This window comes from Vigna angularis, chromosome 5 (assembly GCF_016808095.1).
Source record: "Vigna angularis cultivar LongXiaoDou No.4 chromosome 5, ASM1680809v1, whole genome shotgun sequence".
Lineage (NCBI taxonomy): Eukaryota > Viridiplantae > Streptophyta > Magnoliopsida > Fabales > Fabaceae > Vigna > Vigna angularis.
Window position 1 is genome coordinate 758,698 of NC_068974.1, and position 22,792 is coordinate 781,489.

The window sequence follows — 22,792 nt, forward strand, 5'->3', positions numbered from 1 at the left end:
GATTTACTTCTTAATGACATTCAATGCTCACCTTAACTACTCGACAATTATCGTTACCTCATTAATTGCGCTTCATGAACATTCAAACGCTGTCTCCAGCAAACGGCTGGAGAGGCCCGACCGGACAGATTGGACTGTCGTTCCCGCATACTCGGTATCGTCTAAACATGCCCGGTCAGTCAATCCTACTTGGTAGTAACACAAGTCCCCCAAGCCCTAGCAAAATATTTTTTGCGTAGGGTTTTGAAGTGGTCTCCGATCGGTGCGCCTCTTCCCTTGTCCAGGCCTTCAATCGTAATTGTTTATATTCATAATGGCGGGAAATCGTAGAGTCACGACTGTAAACTTTAAGCGGGAAAGGTAAAAATGAAGCGTCAAATCGCCTAAACCGTCAAATCTTTCCGCAAATGAATCATCGAGTCCCTCGGACCGTCAAATCTTTCTGCGAATGAACCGTCAGATTACCCCGACTGTCAGATCTTTTGGCGTTTGACGCTTCAGATCTGCCTGGTGAACCGCCTTTTACCTTGTATAAATAGCCACACGTTTACCCTAATTTTTTACTCACTTCTACTCGCTGTCGCCACTGTCTTCCGCTTCACAACCCCGTTCCTATCTTCCTTAATCTCGTATTCTCAGGTAATTATGTCTTCCGACTTCTCCTGCGAAGAGGGCAGGGGGTACGCCGACGACGATGTTAACAGTCCATCCTCTTCCTTGGGTGCCATGACGGGTCATGGTGTTGGGGCTTCTCCTTCAGGGAACTCCTCCGATCTCCTAACGGATAGCGATGCTCCTGAAGAAGTAAGTCGCCATCAACGTAGACTCCACTGGCGCTTGGGATGGGAAACCCCGAGTTTGGCCAGTTGTCCCCGGCTACGACTGGGCTTCTCATGAGGTTAGACAAATTTCTTCCTCTTTCCACCATCGCCGCCCCTTCAGGGATTTGCTCGGCCCTATCTCTTTGGTCAAGGCGGCTGAAGACGCTAGGCATTTTAAACTAGTCATCTACCAGATGACCGAGCGCGTCTGCCACGATCGGGGTAGCTATCCCTCCGACTTCTTTTACGTTTATGCTACTATGTTCAAAGACCTGAAGGTTCTTCTCCCCTTCTTGGATTTCCAAATGGGTGTACTGAGGACGCTTAACGTGGCTTCGACGCAACTGCACCTGAACGGCTGGGCATTCATGCAAGCGTTCTCTGCTATCTGTTCGAGCTTAGCGCTTCGCCCGACCCCTACGGCTTTCCTCTATTTCTTCCATGTACAGCCTCATTCGTCCAAGCCTTGGGTTTCCCTTCGCACGATCGGGAATAGACACTTGCTGACCCTCTTCAATAGTTCGTATAAGGACTTTAAGGGGCACTTCTTTAAAGTCGTGCCTTTGGAAGCTGGGTATGAAAGCTTCTGTTTCCCGAACGGAGAAGGTAAGTTTCCCTTCTATTGGACCAAGGATCCAAAGAAGGTTATATCCTGGCCCAAACCCCAGATGACACCCGAGGATCTGGATTTAATAAATCAGCTGTCTCAACTGCCCCCCAAGTCCTCTTGCCACGCTCTGATCAGTTTTCTAGGAAAAACCTGTCATCTAACGTGTTCGATAAGCTACCTTTGGCCACCTTTTGTTGAGCAGCCCTTTAGGACTTATCTGAATTTATTTTTGATGTGCAGATTATCTGTCCCAGATGGATCCATCCAAGGGCAGCACCTTCGCCCGCCTGTTCGCTCAAATGGGGGGCGATATAAGGAAACCGGGAGGGAGCTCGTCCCGCGCCCCGACCACTACTGTCGTTCCAGCAACATCCCTGCCAGTCCAACATGCGCCCATTCCTCCGCCCCCGGTCGAGATTCCTGCCGACCAGGTTCCCTAGTCGGAGTCCATCCCGAAGAAGAAGGGCAAACGAAAGGCCGTTCGGGAAACTTCGGCTAAGTCCAAACATGCCAAGAGGAGTTTGCCCGATGGGCCTCCTCTCTCTGGGCTGCTGAGTCCAAACTCATGGGTGGCAAAACGCATCCATTTCGACCTTTTCGTTGAGGAAAAGGCTTTAGTTAGTGGGATGACCGAGGAAGAGGCCTCCAACATGGCTATGGAGTTGGCCGCTCGGTCGACTATGTGCTTGGCCTACGCCGCCCAGAAGAGAGCCTCGGCTTCCACAGAACTTCAAGCTCTTCAAGAGAAGTTCGATGCCGCCGTCAAGTCCAACCAGGACCTGACCCTCCGCCTGGCCGAAACCGAGAGAATGGCGGAGGAGGACAAGAAGAAAGCCAGCACTCTATTGGCCGAGGCCCGTGCTACCCAGCGCCGTATGCAACGGTCTTTAGACGATGCCAAACTCGACCTCCAAAAAGCCACCACTTCCAACACGAAGTTGACGGCCGAGCGGGATTCACTCCAGGATCGGGTGACAAAATTGGAGGCAGAAAACAAACTTCTAGGCGATGAGGTGGTAAACGAGCATCTGCTCGGGTTTGATAAAGCGCTTGCCCAGTGCAACCTCCTCTTTCAAGTGCCTACCGACGATCCCCGCCTTGACGTGAGTATGATGGTGGTGGATGATAAGCTAGTTCCGATCCATGTTCCTCCACCCCCACCTACGACCGTCTCCAATGTTGAAGCTGCTGCTGAAGTGATTGCCGAGACTGAAGGGGCTGATGTCCAGCTCTAGGTCCTTGACATAGGATCTTATCGCTTTTTTCTTTGTACTTTGTAATGAACTTATTTTAAATAAACACACCTATTGTCCTTTATTGCTTGTAATGAACTTTATCTTTCCGCTCTTTCCGGACGCGTACGCCTCCTTTACTTTCATGTTTTATTTAGCACGTCTTCGTGAGTTGTCCTTTGATGCCGCTCGGTTTAGGTCTTAGGAGCTCTCTATAAGCATCGCCTCTATAAGCGTGCCCTAAGACCAAGGTGAGAGTTCACGAAAGAAATCTGTCTCACCCGCTCGATTTAGGTCGTAGGAGCTCTCTAGAAGCGTGTCCTAAGACCAAGGTGAGAGTTCACGAAAGAAATCTGCCTCACTCACTCGGTTTAGGTCTTAGGAGCTCTCTAGAAGCGTGTCCTAAGATCAAGGTGAGAGTTCACAAAAGAAATTTGCCTCACCCGCTCGGTTTAGGTCTTAGGAGCTCTCTAGAAGTGTGCCCTGTGACCAAGGTGAGAGTTCGCAAAAGAAATCTTCGCTCGAAGCACTCGCTGCCCGGTGTGCATCCCACATGCCCCCTCGTGCAGCTCCCTCATTACATATTCGGCCTCCTCCGTGGACACACACTTTAATAACGGTAAAGAGAAACCTCTTTTGTAAAGATCCTCCCCTATTAACAGGAACCGAGTGGCCTTCTTGGCTTCAACCGCTCAGATATGTGCGCCGCTCTCCTGCCTCTGGATAATCTCCCTGATGTCCTTCCTCCAATCTGGTTGGCTGGAAACCTCATGTATTGCCATGCATTCCACCGAAGGACCTATCATAACTTGCCTTATGACCGACGACAAGTGATCATTCCCCTTGCAATTGGCGAGTTTGGATAAGACATCCGCCCTCACATTTTATTCTCTCGGCACATGCTTGAATTCCACTGTCCGGAATTGCTTCGCCAATTCTTTAACCTTATGGTAATAACGAAGCAGCTGATCATCCTTGGTTTGGAAACTCTCATTCAGCTGTCCCACCACCAATTGGGAATCAGTCCGGCATTTGACTGAAACCGCCCCTAAGTCCTTAGCCAGTTCGAGCCCGGCTATCACTGCTTCATACTCAGCCTGGTTGTTGCTTATCTTGAACCGGAAAGACGATTGCCTGCTCAACGACAAAATCGTCCGGTCCCTCCAATATGATTCCTGCTCCTCCACCGGACCGCTCGGATGAACCATCCACATATAAAGTCCACTCTCGGGAACATTCTTCCTCACAGGGTAACTCAACCGCAAAATCAGCCAAGTGTTGTCCTCGGACTGACCCTCGTGGCTCGAATTGTAACCCAAATTCGGATAATTCCACCGACCATCCTACTATTCTCCCTGCCAGGTTTGGCTTTCGCAGGATTTTTGCGATCGGGTGGTCCATTCTAACTACCACCTGGTGACTTTGAAAGTATGGCCTTAGGCGCCGTGCTGCCATCACTAGGGCCAACACGATCTTCTCGACTCGCTTGTACCTTGTTTCCGCGGGTTGCAACGTTCTGCTAACAAAGTACACGAGTTTAAACTCGGGTTGCTCCTGCACCAAGGCCGAACTGACCGTGTCCTCCGAAACTTCTAGGAACAACTGTAATACATGCCCTGAATCAGGCCGTCCCATGATCGGTGGGGTGACTAGTGTACTCTTAACCTCGTTGAAAGCTTGCTCACACTGGTCATCCCAATCAATACCCGCACTCTTCTTCATGATTCTCACAATCGGCTTGATCCACTCGGCCATCTTTGGAATAAAGCGCGACAGTGATGTTAACCTTCCTACCAACCTCTGAACCTCCTTCAATTTCTGAGGGCTTCTCATCTCAAGTATCGTCCTGCACTTATCGGGGTTCGCCTCTATTCCTCTGGTTGTTAGCAGGAAGCCTAGAAACTTTCCCGCCGGTACCCCGAAAGTGCATTTGGCCAGATTAAGGCGCATATTGTACTTTCGCACTTGATGAAAAACCTCCGCAAGATCCCTTACATGCTCCTCTACCGAACGACTTCTCACCACCATGTCATCCACATAGACCTCCATGCACTTACCTATCTGACTAGAGAAGACTCTATCCATCAACCGTTGGTAGGTAACCCCCGCATTCTTCAGACCGAACGACATAACCTCATAACAATAGTTAGACCGTTCGGTGATGAAGGCTGCCTTATCATTGTCCGGAGGAAACATAGGAATCTGATTGTATCCGGAATACACATCCAGGAAACTTAACACTTGGAACCCCAGAGCCCCATCCACTAACGCATCAATACTTGGTAGCGGATAAGAGTCCTTGGGGCAAGCTTTGTTAAGGTCCGTAAAGTCCGTGCACATTCTCCACTGCCCGCTCGACTTTTTCACCATCACAACGTTCGCCAGCCACGTTGTATATTTGATTTCCCGGATGAAGTTAGCTTCCAATAACTTCTTCACCTCAACTGCCACCGCCAACCTCTTTTCTTCCCCCAATCTTCTCTTCTTCTGAGCCACCGCTCGGGCTTCTTTAAACAATGCCAGCTTATGCGACATAATCTTTGGGTGGATTCCTGGCATATCGGCTGCAGTCCAGGCAAACAAATCCCTGTTTTTCTTCAACTCCGCTCCTATTGCCCTGGCTTGCTCTTCCTCCAGCTCACTTCCAATGGTAGTAACCTGCTCCTCCTTCCGCCCAAGGCTGAAAGGCTTGGTTTCTCCCATTGGTTCCATCCGATCGTCGGTATTGGTTCTCGGATCTAAATCCGCAATGACCACCTCCGATCGTCTTCTCCTTTGCCGATTAGGTGGATCAGAGGATGATGGTTGAACCTTCAGCCCAACTACATAGCATTCTCTGGCGACCCTCTGATCGGACCGAACGGTGCAAATGGTTCCACTGTCCGACGGGAATTTGAGTGTGAGGTGGGGCGTGGAAACAATCGCCCCAAATGCATTTAAGCATGGTCGGCCCAACAACACATTATACGATGTGTTTGCATCTACCGGCAAAAACCTGGTCCTCAGCTCCTTATTACGCTCGGTTCCCAAGCAAGTTCTCAGGTCTACATATCCTCTCGTATCCACCCTTTCCCCCGAAAATCCTACTATCTGCTCGTTATACGGGTTATCAGATCCTTGGATTTGTTCATCTGTTGGAACGTCTTCCAGTAAAGAATGTTAACAGAACTTCCTTGATCCACCAACACCTTTCCCACGCTGTACCGAATAACAGCTGTTATTACCATCGGGTCGTCCTGATCCAGATCAGGAGCATGGAAATCTTCATCGGTAAACATGATTGGCGGCATAGAGCGCTTCCTCACATCTACCTTGTGAACACTTTTTAGCTCCCTCAAGTTTCTCTTTCTTGCTGACGCTGACGACCCTCCAGCGGAACCTCCAGAAATGGTGTTTATTGTGCCACGCAGCGATCGGTCATGGCTGCGACTTCTACTCCGCCTACGATCGGGGCGCCTGTCTTCTCTCCTATCACTTCGTTCCACCCTAGCCCTCTTGGGTGGGCTTCTCGTCCTCCGTTCCTCCTTGAAAAATTTCTTCAGGTGACCCGCCCGGATCAGCTCTTCCACCTTTTCTTTCAACACCGTGCAGTCCTCGGTGTTATGCCCTATGTTTAGATTATAGGTGCAATGTTTAGTTCCGTCCGCCTTGGGTGATGACCGAGAAGATCTCACCCGAATCAGATCTGCATTCAGGGCTTCTTCCAACACTCTAGCCCTTGGCACATTTAATGGAGTGTACTTTTCGTACCTAGCCTCTTTCGGGCCATCTCTGTACTTCTGGCCCTTTGGCCGCTTGCTAGGTACGAACGGTTTCTTGCCTTCCGTCTTCTCTTGCCTTGAACTCGAGCTTTGCTCCTGTTGTCGCCTCTGAACCGCCCACATCTCTTCTATTCTGATGAACTGAGCGACTCTCTCCTGTAACTCGTCCAGGGTTAATGGGGGCTCCGCGAACAAGTTGTCAACGAAAGGGGAGGGTCTCAACGCGGTAGCTAGAGTGCTAATGGTAAACTTCTTTCCTACCCCCCTCACTTGCCGAGCGGTCCGATTAAACCTGTCCATGAAGTCTCTAAGACTTTCTCCCTTCTCTTGCTTTATATTCGTCAACTCCAGATACGTCAAATTTCGCGCTTTACCCGCAGAGAACTGCCGTTCGAACATGTCCCTCAAGGTGGCGAAATTTCCGATGGTTCGAGGTCTCAAAGAATGGAACCATGCTAACGCTTCTCCCTTTATCGATAGGGAGAAGACTCTACACCACACATTTTTACTGGGGGAGTAAATGGTCATGGCATCAACGAAGGATCTCAAATGCTCCTCCGGATCACCTGACCCATCATACTTCTCCAAGGCCGGGAATGCCCTCTCCGGAATCTATTCCTCCATAACGGCCGCTGTGAATGGATGCAGGGCTCTGGCTCGGTCGGCTGGGACCAGACGGTTTGTAGTCCGATGCGAGCCAGCCTCACTCTGATCCTCCCCATGATAATGACTGTCATGGGTAGGATTTGTGTCTTCTTCTGAGTCCGGCTCCGTTTCCGGCATCTCTACAATTGGTGGTGTTGGGGCGCGCGCGAAAGATTGACGATTAGCTTTCGCCCCTCTTGTCGCATCATGCTCGCCCCTAAGGGTTTCAATCTCAGCCTGCATTGCCTCCATCCTTCTTCTCATCTCCTGCATAAACGCTACCGGGTCCTACTCCATCCTTATGGTCCTAATAGGTTGTCTTCGATGATCCTCGGCCCCACGGTGGGCGCCAAAATGTTTCTGCTGAAAGGGACCGAGGGCAACTCTTGCTGCAACAGCTCGGGAACGCTCCTCCTCTTCCGGTCGGTCCTTCTCACTTCCTCCTTCCTTCCTGACTCTCGCTCTCTCAATCTCAAATATTGGGTGACCTGCAGAAAACACTCTGACGCTCAAGTCAGAATTTGTCCTTACAAGTCTATCGAAATTTAGTCAAAACAGAGAGTTTACCTTCTCAATCGATTGTTATTTATATGGTTTCAGAGAATATTATCCATTAATTTACCTCTTAATGACGTTCAATGTTCACCTTAACTACTCGACAATGACTGTTACCTCATTAATTGCGCATTCATGAACATTCAAACGCTGTCTCCAGCAAACGACTGGAGAGGCCCGACCGGACAGATTAGACTGTCGTTCCCGCATACTCGGTATCGTCTAAACACGCCCAGTCGGTCAATCCTACTTGGTAGAGGCCCGACCGGACATATTGGACTGTCGTTCCCGCATACTCGGTATGGTCTAAACATGCCCGGTCGGTCAATCCTACTTGATAGTAACAATGTATATAAAATAAATATAAGGGTTAAATATGTTTTTAGTCCCTAAACTATTGGTCGTTTCTGATTTTCGTCCCTCTTTCAAAATAAGGTACAATTTGGTCCTCATTCTTTTCGAAACATTCGTTTTAGTCCTCAAAAACTAACATAGTTAAAAATTTGGTCCTCATTTAGTCAACAAAACGAGGACTAAAACCAAAATTCCAAGGACTAAAACGAACGTTTCGAAAAGAATGAAGACCAAATTATACTTTATTTTGAAAGAAGAACGAAAACCAGAAACGTCAAATAGTTTAGGGACTAAAACCATATTTAACTGTGAATATAAACATGTATCATCACCAATTATTACTTAAAAAAGCACGAGCATCACGAGGTAGACCACATCTTATTCTTTTTATGTTGGAAGTTATCATTTATTTATGGTTTAATGTCTCCGTAGGTCCCTATTTTGGTCATGAATTTGAAATAGGTCCTCGTCTTTTTCGGCGTATCAATTGAGTCCTTGTTTTTGTAAAATTGAATCAATTACAGGCCTGCCGTTAATTTGGACAAACGGCCGTTACGGTATTGGTTAGGTGGCATGGTTGACTGCAGTAACTAATCAGACGTGGCATTTAAAACGGTTTTTGTATTAAATAATTGGTAAGCACGTCTGATTATTCAGTTTTGGGTAAGGGCATACTAGGAAATTTGAAAAAATTGAAGGCCAACAGGTTTTAATTGACGAATGCACATGAGATTATTTTGTTGATTGTACTGTTAATTGGTATGCTGATGATTATATTGTTGCTGAGCATGTTTTTAATTTGTGGTATGCTTACCTCCACTTCCTTGAAGATTGCTAAAGTGTGGGAAGATGAAGGTGGTCTACCTGGTTCAGAACTACTGCTTATTCTTGCCTGGTCCTCAAAATCTTTAGTAGTCTCCTCAGGTGCAAGAGCAGGAACATAGGACGATGTGAAAGTAGGTGGTGTAGTGAGTATGTGACTTTGGTTCTCATCTCCTATGTTGATGGCACTGTCATCATCATCTGGAATCTGAACAGTTTGAAATGGTGATTCCTCTAAATCTTGAGACTGTTCCTGATTGAGTTGCGTGGCCATCTGCCCTATTTGGTCATTCAGGCTCTGAATGGATGCTCTGGTCTCTTGCTGAAATTGCATGTTCTCTTGCTGAAACTGAAGGTTCTGCATGGTCATCTGCTTCATCAACTCCTGCAATGTAGGCTCAGAAGTAGAAGGCTGAGGAGCTGCTTGGGCAGACTCATAAGACTGCAGCTGTTGTAGCTCCTGGACTGGTGGAGGCATACAAGTACTCTGGAATGGTGGTTCTTGATAATGATGTTGCTGTGGGGTACCTTGCCATCCCAAGTTAGTGTCATTCCATCCAGGATTATTGTTGTAACCATACTGAGCAGGGAAGAATTCATCCAAGAACAATCGCTTAAGATCTTCCCAAGAAGTGATACACCCTGAAGGAAGACAATAAAGCCAATCCCTTGCTGCTCCTTGTAATGATTGCGGAAATGCCTTTAAGAACATATCGTCATCCTGGACATGTGGAGGTTTCATTGAAGAGCACATGATGTGGAATTCATCCAAATGTCTATGTGGGCATTCACCTGTAAAACCATGAAACCTAGGCAGCAAATTTATCAGTCCAGAGGTAACAACACAATGAACATCATCCTCATTAAGTGAAACTGGCTCACTAGGAGCACTCTCAGAAGTTGGAGGATGAGCCCTATTTTTCTCAACATAAAAGTCAGCAGAATTACAATCAGAGTACCATGCAGAAGGAGAATCATAATCAAAGGCACTCACAGAATAAGCACTATTCTCATAACTATAATAGGTAGACATGGAAAAAGAAAATACTAAAAATTACAAAACAAATAAAACACAACACATTTATACATGCAACACATACACAGAAAACAGAACATCAAAACTAAAAATATTTTTTTTTTTAAGAAACAACAACTAAATACAAAACATAATACACACAAAAACAAAACACATACGACATGCATACACAAAACAGAACATCATATAACAACACAACTAACACAACAAAAACCTAAGACCGAACCACTATTGATCCCCGGCAGCGGCGCCATTTTGATGAACGGGTCGCACCGTACACAAAAGTTGTTTGCATAAAAGAATGCAGTACAGTACTAGGAAGTGACTCCTAGGTCGTCTCTCAGGGACCAATTTGCGGTTCAGTCTCAGATCACACACATAGTGGGGGGGTTTGTGAAAGTTTTGTTTGCGGATAAATTAAAAAGCGTTGAAATAAAATTCAAAACAGTAAAACGAAATTAAAACAGTAAAAACGAAATTACAGCAACATAAAACAGTAAAAATAAATCTGGAACAGAAAATAAAAATACAGAAAACGAAAATACAGAAAATAGTAAATACAGAAAACAGTAAAAACAGAAAATAAATTACAGCAATAATTAATAACAGCAAAACAGAATTACAGAAAATCATTTCAACATATAAAATATAAAATATTTTAATGCAAAAGAAATGGAAAGACAGTAAAACTTCTCTACTATTAACTGTGACCAATTCATCTATCAAAAGAAATTGAAAATGGCAAAAAAAACTACTCCAAGGCCGTGACACTCTTTTAGTTTCCTTAAAAGAATTAAACAAGTGAAATGGTAGGTTCCTCTTGGCGTGAGCTCAATTGCAAGCAAAGCAAAATAAAATCAAAACAAATTGGTTGCCTACATCAAATTCCATCTTACACACATGGTCCACTCATTTGCAAAAGCAATTAAAAACCATTGAAAAGAAAGCTTTCTACGTGCAACTAACTCTCCCAACTAGTCATTTCCATTCCAAAAGAGACAAAGAAATGCAAAAAGGGGCCGTGGGCCACTTCTCCATTCACGGTTCTCATCTTCTTTCCAAGTTAATATGCATCCAAATTGAAAATGCTCCAAAACTTTTGTCTTCTTCCTTCACTAAAGAAACATTCTTCACGGCTCCACCACCTTTGGTTTCTACCTAAACTTTCTGACTTCTTGTAGCTGCACTCTTCACATACATAACTCCATTTGTCTTCTAGCTAAATGAATACTAAACTTATCCTTACTGCAATAAACTCACGTTCTATTCCAAATTGCTCATGCCTTCTACTTATGTCTTATTTCCAACCATGCACTCCGTTCCTCCTTCTTCAACAAAGCTTCCATTCTTACCAAAACATCTTCTCCTTTTCGTAAGAAGTCATTCTCCTCCTCTCTAGATGTGCTTTCTTCCAGCAAAGAAAACCAGCAAAAACAAATCAACACCTCCAAGGTTGCACACGGATCTCTTCTCCTCTACACCGAGAGCTTCTTCTCAAAATTGACAATTTTTTTGGTTCATTTCTTTTAAGTAATACCATCCTACTCTTCTCTATCATCTAAGGAACTAAAATAAGTGAAACCATGCTTCTGTAAATGAAAGAAACCGAGAACTCCCTCATCAAATAAACAACTTTCTTTTTGTGTTATTTTCTTTTACTGACTGGGTGATTGAAATCTATCGGTTACTCTACTGCTAAAGCAAAATAAATGAACTAGCTCTGTGGTTTTACAAAACCGTGCACCTCTTTCCCAAAAGTTACAGAATGGAGATTGAATAAATGTGCAGAAAACCAAACGAAAGATGCAATAACAAAAGGAATAAACATCACCCATACATTCATAATGCAATTGTTTCCAGTTCTCTCAAAGAAAAATATTCAAGGTACAAAGAAATTAACAAAGTAAAAAGAAACAAACTGGCTGCCTTGGCCGTGTGCCTCCTTCAAGTATGTGACAGCAGTGGCTTCAATAATCAAACACAATCTGCCTACTTCTTCCAGCTCTCTGGACATGAAACATCTCACACCAGCACCTTTCTTCCTTTCTCAAACCATGTTGTGTGTACTCCTTGTATCTTCTCTGTGTGTAGAATAATGGAAGTGGAAGAAAATACCAGAGCCCTCCAAAGAGAAGTTCCGGAGAGAGCCCCCTGACTCTAAGCCGTCCACTTCCTTTTCTTCTCCTCTGCATCCTCTCCCAAGAAAAACATTCTCTCCTTTTCCCTAGAATCCATGGACCGAGAGATGTTCTTCAGCAAGCATGCAGTCCCCCTTCCAATCATCAAGTGGCAGCTGGACTTCCAAATGCTTCTTGTGTTTGCTGCTGACCGTGTAGCTCTCTTCTCCATGTGTTGGTTTTTGTTCTCCTCTTTTGTTTTGCTGCTAGCCGTGTGATGTTGTGCTTCTCCAAATTCTGAATTTGCTCTCTCCTCCTAAACGTTCCAGCCAAGAGTAAGTGTGCCCCCTTTTTTTTACCTTTTGTTGACTTGCCAATGTTGCAAACCGTGTGGAATGTGGCCAGCTGGAAACTCCTTAATTTTGTTGAGCTTTGCCAAGTCATCCTTTCAACAAAAAACCGTGAGAAGCTCTTGTAATGGTGGCCCCCATTTTTCTACTTTGTTGTCTCCCATTTCTTCATTTGTTTTTGTCTTATGCGTGAGAAATGTTTTTGGCCATGAGGTGCAAATGTGTTATGCCGTGTGGTGTTGTCTTTCTAAGCCACTTTGATTTCTTCTTCAACCAATGGTGGTGGCCCCTACTTCTTTTATGTTGTCTCCCATCTAAAAGAAAGAAGACTCCTCATTTGTGTGATGATAGCCGTGAGTTAGCTTGGTGTTTTTCTGATTTCCACTTGCTTCCAAAGACCATGCACCTACATGAGAATGTGTTTCCCACTTCAATTTAATCCCTTCCAGTTCCATGCATGTGTTGGCCGTGAATGCTTGAACAATGGCAGCAGCTTTCTTCAAAAACAAAAACCGTGAGCTCCCTTGAGTCCATGTGGTCTTCTTTCAACAAATTAATTTTCCAATGGACCTTAGCTATTGCAAATTCAAGAAAAATATTTATCAACACACAGAATAAATAAATACAGTGTAGCTTGTTCCAAACACAGTGTGTGAATGTTTTTCCAAATGTCCCAATTTATATTTCCAAAATTTTCCCCGCAATTACTAATGCAAATAATTACTTTAGATAATTCAAATTAATTAAAATAAGAATTATTGGTCAATTTAAGCACAATTAGTAAAAACGGGAAAATATCGGACATTTTAGCACAATTCCCTGATTAAATTCGGCACAATAAGCTAAGTGAAATTGAGACAATATTGACTCATCAGTGCGCGTTCTTTGTAGGATTCGAAGTGGGAGGGTGCGCGTTCTTTGTTCGATTTGAAGTTGGAGGGTGCGCGTTCTTTGTTCGATTTGAAGTTGGAGGGTGCGCGTTCTTTGTTCGATTCGAAGTGGGAGGGTGCGCGTTCTTTGTTCGATTCGAAGTACGAGGTCGAAGTTGTAGTTTTGCGACGCAGCTGGGTGTAGTACTAGTTGTTCGAAGAGAATGTCGAAGGAGCACTCTTGGTATTCATCGAGTTGCAGTGCCAGGCGGAAGGAAAATGGTACGCCTTCACCGATCTGCTACTGTGGTCAAAGTTGTGTGGTGAGAACTGCCAAAACTACGAAGAATCGGGGCAAGCAATTTTGGGGATGCTCGAAGTATAAGGTATGTTAGATTCAACTCAACGTAATCAAGTTCTGGTACTGTTTGTGAGAAGAAGGTGGTACTCCCTAATGAAGTTGAATGCTGTCTTTACAGAATGGTGGTGAAGAAAGTGGTTGCAACTTCTTCGAATGGTGCAATGATATTGGTGGTGACGAAAGGGGAAGTTTGTTCAACAGTGAAGGAAAGAAAGAAACACTAGTGAAGAGTCAAGACATGGATAGTACTAGGAAAATCATACTGAATTTACAAAAATCAGTTTTCATTGTTGAAAAGTTGATGAAGGTGGTGATGTTGTTGGTGTCTGTTTTATGTGTAATACAGATAGTTTTAGTTTCAATGTTGATGACGAAAGGATGATTCCTTGTAACTTTGTTGTAGGTTTGGTCTGTTGTAATGAAATTAATGAAATGAATGAAATGGAAGAGTTGTTATAAATTCAGTCCATATACTGTGTACAAAATTACTGCTAAATTACACAATTGTTATAATGGTAAATCATATTTATAGAATAAGCAGTTTCATTGTTGAAATGCTAAATTACAGCATTGTTATCCTGATCAGACCACAATTTGATTGTTACATTGCTGAGATACTATTGAATAAGCAGTTTCATTTGATAGCTAAATTACGAGCGCCCTCTACGTGCGTGCTGAAGAGCGTTCGGTCTGGTCGTGTTCCCTTGTGTAGCGCTCGTCCAACTACGTCCTCGCTGGACGAGCGTTCGTTGTGGTCGTCTTCCCCTGTGTAGCGGTCGTCCAACTACGTGCGTGCTGAAGAGCGTTCGGTGTGGTCGTCTTCCCCTGTGTAGCGCTCGTCCAACTACTAGATCGCTGGACGAGCGTTCGTTGTGGTCGTCTTCCCCTGTGTAGCGCTCGTCCAACTACTAGATCGCTGGACCTTAGAAAGCAAGCTGGAATGAACTGCTGGCCATAATATTAAGAAACTTCATTGCGGCAAGGGAGTGACAACATGGAATTCTTGTGATGGTCCATCTCCTGCAGGAGCATGAGAACTCGTCTATGTTTACAACAAATTTTTCTCCACTTTGGGAGACGTGTCTTACTTCAAACAGTTTGTGTGCTGACCAGCTATAAACAAATAAAAAATTTAAACAACACATTTTAGTGTCTGACATAAAGTTTACCAAGGAATGAATAAACATTTATGAACAGAGTTACCTAGGTATCCAATTCTTGGTTGCTTGGGATTCCTTTGTAAATCTGGCCTGCATCTTTGGACAAATTGGTCCTGAAAATGATTGTATCTTAGCCCTGTTTTTTGCCCATCTTTGCATTATGTATACCCTAATTTCTTCCAGCATTGTTATGATTGGTTTAGTCCTGGTGTGAACCAAGACACTGTTGAAAGCCTCACTGATATTGTTGACCAATGTGTCACATTTTGGTGTTGGACTGAATCTGGACCTTGACCAATATCTACAACAGATGATATATACACATGTTAAAACTGCAACTAATATGGACAAACATAAAATAATATAGAAAGGGCAAAAATAATTAATACAAATTGTCAACCTTGGAGGGATGGCAATCAAATGCTTGAATGCGTCTTCATTTATATCTTTAATGTTTCTCATCTCCCTTTCCCAGTTTTGTGGATGAGTGGCAGTAGCTGCCCTCCACATCAGCTGTTTCAGATTTTTACCAGGAAACTTTTTCCTAAAGTTTGAATATAAGTGTCTTACACAAAATCTCTGGTCAACACCTGGGAGTAACTGTTGTATGGCTGGTAGTAGACCCTGTGGTGTTAACGTAAATGACTTATCACCATATCAAATTAATCAACCAATATACGAAAGAAGCAATTTAAATATCATTATTACCTTTTGTTGGTCCGAGACAAAAGTAATTGAAGAACACACTTCTCCACCACCAAGATCATCAATTAAAAGTTCCAAAAACCACATCCATGAATCTTTGTTTTCGACTTCTACCACCGCATATGCAATGGGCAACATTTGATCATTTCCATCCCTCCCAACAGCCGTCAACAGCTCACCACCATACTTCCCTTTCAAAAAGGCTCCATCTAATCCAATTATTGGCCTACAGCAGACAAAACTGTCTTTGCATGCCTTCAGACAACAGTAAAATCTCTTGAAAATTAACTCACCGTCATTATTCTCAACATGGACCTTAACTGTAGATCCTGGATTTCTTTCCAACAACTCATGCGCATAATCATATATCCTCTTATATTGTTCATTAAAGGACCCATCAATTTCATTAGAAGCAATAGCTTTGGCTCTATAAGCCATAGACCTTGATATACCTATGTTCCACTTCCTTTGAACTTTTTCACGAATATCAACACCCTTCATCTTAGGATTTTCGTGAACTGTTTTCACCAACTTTTTGCTCAACCACTTGGCGTCAACTAACTTCAGGTTGAACTCCCTGCTGCATGTATGAATGTCTTTTTTAGTTCTGAGCTGCCATGATTTTACAGCCTCCATATAACCAAAGTATATGGTCCATGGGCATTCTCCTTTTGCACCAAAGCACTTCATCCTCAATCTTCTCTTGTCATTTTTTACAAACTTTATATTCCTCCCATTTTCCAAGGCATACCCTTTTACAGCATCTAAAATATCTTGCTTTTCTGCAAAAAAAGTCCCAACTTCCCATGTAAAGTCTACCATACTTTTTGGCATACAAAAAATACCAAACCTACCATAACCTTCAGTGTCATTAACCTCTTCATCACTATCTGTTGCACTAAGAAATTCCTCAGATTTCCACTCAAAATCTGACAATCCTCTATCGTCATGATCATCACATTCAACACTGACATTATCACGGTCATCATCACTATCATAAAGACTTTCTACTTCTACTTCTGCTTCGACATTACAATCTACATCACCATCTATATCACATTCAACACTCACATCTACTAGGCCCTCTAAGCACTCATTAATTCCATGTACATCACCTTCTTCAGTAGATGTACTCCAACTACAAACATAAACTTCATCCTCCACGACTCCTTCACACACATTCAACTCTTGCTCTTCTTCAACCTCATGCAACTCTTCTACGTGACCATGACCTTCAACCTCTACTTCAACAGCACCACCATCTTCTTCACCCTCGTTCACCTCTTGTAACTCACCATCAACTACATCATTTACTTCAACACTGTCACCATCTTCTTCACAAACATTGACCTCTTGTAAGTCACCATCACCTTCACCATTTACTTTAACAGAATCACCATCTTCTTCAACCTCTTTTTGTACTGTACCATTACCTTCAACTTCTCCTTCATCATTAGTAATGTCTTCAAGCATATGAATGACTTCGGGATCAGAAACTACATGTACAACGTATAAGTGAACTTCACCATTAAGCCTAGCTAAGTTAGCCATATGCATGGCACCTCTGTCATCAATCAATTGTTCCAACCTATTTTTCAACACTAAACCGCCTCCTAAACAGTACCATAACTCTTTAAAATTCTCATATCCTAAACTTTTGACTACACTGACAATCACAAAAAAACTCCACGTGTTAGGGTCAAAGGACAAAGTTGTTGTCTCCCCTTCATACTTTAGGGTACTATCATTAATGAACTTTCCTCCATGGTGGAACACACACACAATAGCGTCCTCCATTACGCACAACACAAAATAAATATATCTACAGACCTATTATGAAAACATATCACGACAAAAAAAATATATATTAAAACAGGCACAGAGATCAAATAACTTTAAACATACGCACTCAGACAAAGTCAAATAACTTTAAACATACATGGGGGACCACCAAAATGCAATCAAAACCAGAGACCAAACCATACAGCAATGGGGGACCACCACAAGTGATTGTAGTTTCGATTGAATCAAAACGAATACAATAAAGCAGAAACACTTACCTCCACTGACCACGTGCTTCAGCTTCTTCCTTCCAACAACAAAAGGACCCACAGACACCGCCCACTGCATGCACTCTGCCGCTTCAGTCTCGAAATTACGATCGCGATTTTTGGCCTCTCACGCGAACCCTAACAATAAAAACGTATAATTCTTTCCCCAATCTCAGTTGCCCTTTTAATTTTTTCAAATTTCCTACTTTACCCTTACCCAAAACTGAATAAACACACGTGCATACCAATTATTTTATACAATAATCGTTTTAAATGCCACGTCTGCACTCAACCATGCCACCTAACCAATACCGTAACGGCCGTTTGTCCAAATTAACGGCAGGCCTGTAATTGATTCAATTTTACAAAAACAAGGACTCAATTGATACGCCGAAAAAGACGAGGACCTATTTGAAATTCATGACCAAAATAGGGACCTACGGAGACATTAAACCAAAAAAAAAAAAAGAGAAGAAGAGGGGAAGAGGGAAGAGTTTGGGAAGTTAAAAGGAAGCTTTGGGGTTCTGCACTCGGGGTTGGAAATTCTTGCTGCCAAATTTGAGAGGGGAGAAGTGGGAGCTGCTGTTGAAGCTGCAAGGAGGCTTTGGTGGTGCATTTGGAAGAGTTGAAGAGTGGCTGGAGGTTCTGGGAAAGAGGAGAAGTAAAGAACTTTTGAAGTTGGAAGGAGATCAAACTCTCTGGAAGTGATTCAAGGAAGTCTTCAAGAGGTAAGGGGAGCTAGATCTTTTGTTTAATTGATGATATATGTTGTATTTGATGCAAATCTGGGAAGAATGGGATGGATATTTGGGTTCTGGTTTCGTTTCTGGGTTTCTGCAAATTCTGAAATTCTGCAGGCGCGTTCGTCCAATTTGGCTTCAAATTGGACGTTCGTCCAAATTTTCGAGCGTTCGTCCAATTTGGTTTCAAATTGGACGTTTGTCCACAATAGCTAGGAACGTTTGTCCATTTATGGTTTTCAGATTAGCGTTCGTCCAATTTGTTAAGAATTGGACGTTCGTCCAAGTCACTGAACGTTCGTCCAAGGAAGAGGCCTGCTAAGCGTTCGTCCAAATGCCTAAGAACGTTCGTCCAGATATTGAACATTCGTCCAAGTTGCGCGTTCGGTCTCATACTGTTAGGAGTTCGTTAGCGTTCGTTCTTGTTGAGTTTTAGTGATATTAGCGTTCCGTCTTAGTAGATTTTGTTTCTGTATGTATAAATAGTAAGCGTTCGGTCTTGTCAAGGTTTGATCTTTGAGCGCTCGTCCAGTATTGAATTTGGTGTTCGGTAGTTGAGCGTTCGGCCTAAGTAATTGATCTTGAGCGTTCGGCCTTAGTTTGTGAGTGTTCGGCCTTAGTTTGTGAGCGTTCGGTATTATTTAAATTCTGAGTGTAGCGTTCGTCCTCGGCCTGAGCGTTCGTCCAAAGAAGTGGTGCGTTGAGCGTTCGTCCAAGGTGATTAGCGTTCGTCCATTCGGTATTTCGCATTCGTTCATTTGAAAATTAGCGTTCGTCCTTTTGGCTTAATAGCGTTCGTCCTGGGTGGTGAATAGTGCTCGTCCAAATAGTATTTTTCAAATAAGTTGGATTCCAAGTTCCTTTGCTCTTGGGTTGAATTATGTGTACCAATGGTTGGAATATTGTCTGTGACGTGATTTATTTGAATATATGTGAATGTATGAAATATGTTGGATTTGTTGTGATAATATGGTGGTATCGGAATATTCATAATTGTGGTTAAGTTTCAAAGTAATAATATGATTCATGGACGTAATTCCATGATCCTCAAGGAGAGGATACATGGTGGTGTTTTGGGGTTGTATAGAATGATTACATGGTAGCTCAGTTTTGGGGGTCATCCTGAAGCTCCAATGGTCTTTCTTCTCATGTAGAGAGGATTGAACCATGTGGTGAGGAGTAGCAGGAGGTCCTAGTCTTGGGTGCTTCCATATGACCCAAGGTGAGAGATAACGGATTAACCTCGTGACTGTGGCCGGGCGGTAGTGCCCCAAAGTTTCACCAGGCGGTAGTGCCAGGGCGGTAGTGCCCAAGTTTCATAAAGCCACCACGGGTGCAAGACCCGCCATAGCTCGGTAATCATTCTAGTCCGGACGAGTCGGTCTATAAAGTAACGAGTCGGGTATAAAGTAACAAGTCTTGTAATGTCAATTTACTGTTCTTTCATATGAATCTATGTATGATAACATGCTTTTTATATCTAGCTCACCCTTGCATTGTTTGTGTTGTGTGCCAATTTGGATATGTTATTTGGCGATGATCATCCACTTGGATGGGAGCAGATGGCGGGGAGGATACCTTGGGAGCAGCTCTTGATGGAGACGGCAGTGCTGCAACCTAGCATTACTAATTCTTATTTCGTGAACTCGTTTAATTACATTTGTGTGTATTTTAAGTTTAAAATTTTCCGTGATTTCCATTGAAGATTCTAATAATCGTATTGTCAATTTCTGCACTATTTTGAGGATGATTGTAATCCTTAAATTACTCTTGACTGCTTTCCTATATTATGCATGATGACGTCTTTATTATATATGCATGACGTATATATTTGGGATGTCACAACCGTCGTTTCAAGGAGAGAGAGAAAAGGAAGAAAGTGTGGTGTTTAGCGCCGGTGGTATCCACAGCCATGAGGATCGTTCGCAGAGACATCGTTCCTAATGGACCTGGTAGCGTTAAGGTTCAATTCCTATTCTCCACACTTCAGTTTCCTTAGTTCCATGAAATTTCTTCTTCACGTTTATTCTATGCACTACGCAGATGGTGGCGGTGGATTCCGATGATCTGTGGTTTGCGTATAACTTGATTCTTGGTTCGGGAGTCGGTTACGTGTAGGGAAGGTATTAGTACCCTACAACGCCTGCCCTAAGGCAGTACCTTTAACTAAATATGCGAATATGATGTGGTTTTCAAAATATTTAACTATCCCCTAAAATAAGATTCTAAAGAAACAACATGTATTTTTTAGTTTTTTGGGCCCGACAAGGATTGACCTTGCTCCTACGTATTCTCATTAAGAATGAGAAATCAGGGTTCCGTAGTTCTTTTAGAAAACTGTTTGAAAATTTGTTTGAAAATTGATTGAGAATTTTGTTTGTAAAATGATTTTGGATTTTTGGGAAAGTGAACCTGACAAGGACTGGCCTTGCTCCTACGTATCTCCACTTTTGATGGAGAATCAAGGATCACGTAGTTCTGGCTAGAAAGATTGTTTGTTGATTGAAAATGTGAATGTTTTTAGTTTTTGAAGATTTTATATATTTTTGGTATTTTTATAAAAGACAGAAAATGTTTTCAGCACAAGGACGATGCGTGCGATCACACATGTGCTTAATATTTTTATAAAATGGAAAGATGTCTAGCACAAGGACGATGCGAATGATCACACATGTGCTTGACCTTTAAAGCATATTTTTTTGATTTTTAATTTATCTTTTAATTTTGCGTAATGAGCACTAGGCTGATGCGTATGATCGCACGAGTACTCACACGGCTTTTTTTCTTATTATTTGCATAATGAGCACTAGGCTGATGCGTACGATCGCACGAGTACTCACACGGCTTTGTTTGTTTTATTTTATATTTTTATTTATATTTTTTATGAACAAATCCAACAAAATATAAGATGCAATATACAAGAGTGGAGTTATCACACAAAGGGCTACATACAGGAAAAAAAAACAAATAATAAAGAAATAAAAATTTAAGAACAAAGCGAGAGAAACAAACCAACAAGAATAGGGGGTGCAGAGATAAAAACCAGTGTTGCATGCGGAGTAAAATTGGAGCTCCCTTAGTTTGGGCCAAAATCCCCTCTTTTTGACTTTGTGTCCGCCAGGGGTGTCAAGATGAAACTGGAGGTGCATTGAGTATCTGCTTGTCCGGCCCAATTCTTTTTTTTTATTTTTGTTTGCAGAAATGGATGGGCTTAAGCCCAAATGAAAGGAGGTGTACGGGTGAAAACCGGGGGTGCGTGAAGGAAACAATGTTTTTATTTTATTTTATTTTATTTATTTTATTTTTGTTTTTGGCTTATTAGTGAGAGCTGCAGGCCCAAGGCCTTTCCATTTTTCGGTTCATGAGACCCTTAGGGATTCCTCCCATTCTTACCAAAAGAAGCAAAGGTGTTCAAACGGCCACCGCACGCGACGCCACTGCCTCCGCCAAAACCGACTTCCGCCAGCTGCAGTCCGAGCCATCGCCGGTACGCTGACCACCGCCGCTCACCGCTGGAGTCCTCGCTCCCTTTTTTTCCTTCCCCTCGCGTGCGTGAGGCCGTCTCTGCCAAGCCGGCTGCCGCGAAGAGTCCTCCGCCTGATCTCTAATGTCGCCGGCAGTTCCCAGGCGTTTCCAAGGCCGCCACTGGCCGCAGCGTCAGATCTTGCCCCCTCCCCGCTATTGATGGTGATTTGGGAATGGGTTGGGTTATTTGGTTGTGTTGTGGTTAGTTTATGGGTGATGGTGTGAGAGGTTTTGGAGATGATTGATGAATAGGGGTTTTCGGAGTTAAGAGAGAATGGAGAGGGATTGGGTGGAGGCTATTCGGTGAGTGAGTGAGTTTCCCTCTTGGCTTGGGTAATTGAAAAATGGTAAGAATGGGTGATATGGTGACGGGAAATGTATTGGAGGTAGTGAGTGAGTTGTGAAGAAGAAATGGTTGGGATGATTACGGGTGAGAGGAGCAGAGGGGTTGGAGAATGGTCTGAGAAGTGTCTGATAGATGATGGATGTTGGCCGTGGGGTGTCGGTAGTGGTGTTTTACTGTCTGTGTGAAAAAAAATGAAAATGGCTTTGGTTTCTTTGACGGTTGAAAGATGAAGTTGAAGTTTGGTGGTTACGGGTATATCCGTGGGCGTGTGAATATGGGGATGAGTGTTTGGCTGTGTTTGATGGGTGCTAGAGGTGAGGTTGGGCCGTGGTAAGTCTTGAACGAGTGTTGGAGATCTAGGGTGTTGGTGACGAAAATGATAAAGAAGATGAAGAGTAGTCAAAGGTTGAGGTTTTTTATGGTTACAGTGGGCAGAGGTGGTTACGGGTGAAGGGAGTCAAGGAGTTTGAGGTTGATAGCCATGGGTGTTCCCAGTAGCCGTGTGTGTATTGGGGATGGTCGTGAAAGGCAAAGGCCTTGGTTGTGGCACTGGGTGAATGATGATTGAAGAGTAAAATGAAGAAGATCCCCCCAGTAACTGTGTGTGAATATGGAGGATGGATCCTCCTCAGCAGTGGACAATGCTTCAAGATGAAGAAGCCTCCCTCCGTTATTGCTTTTTTTTCGTCTCCGGAAATTAACCGCCCCCTCTGCTCTCTCCCAAAACCATTT

General features: G+C 43.4%; 1 protein-coding gene across 1 annotated transcript; it reads right to left on the minus strand.

The window, feature by feature from the left end:
* Positions 1-14,171: 14,171 nt before the first annotated feature.
* On the minus strand, positions 14,172-15,905 carry LOC128196789 (uncharacterized). Its single transcript, XM_052878430.1, has 4 exons — positions 15,402-15,905; positions 15,094-15,317; positions 14,737-14,994; positions 14,172-14,646 (listed from the first exon to the last, which is right to left on the minus strand). Exons 1-4 carry the CDS (start codon positions 15,897-15,899, stop codon positions 14,457-14,459), a joined length of 1,170 nt encoding a protein of 389 aa, XP_052734390.1. The 5' UTR covers positions 15,900-15,905; the 3' UTR covers positions 14,172-14,456.
* Between the last annotated feature and the right edge of the window lie 6,887 nt (positions 15,906-22,792).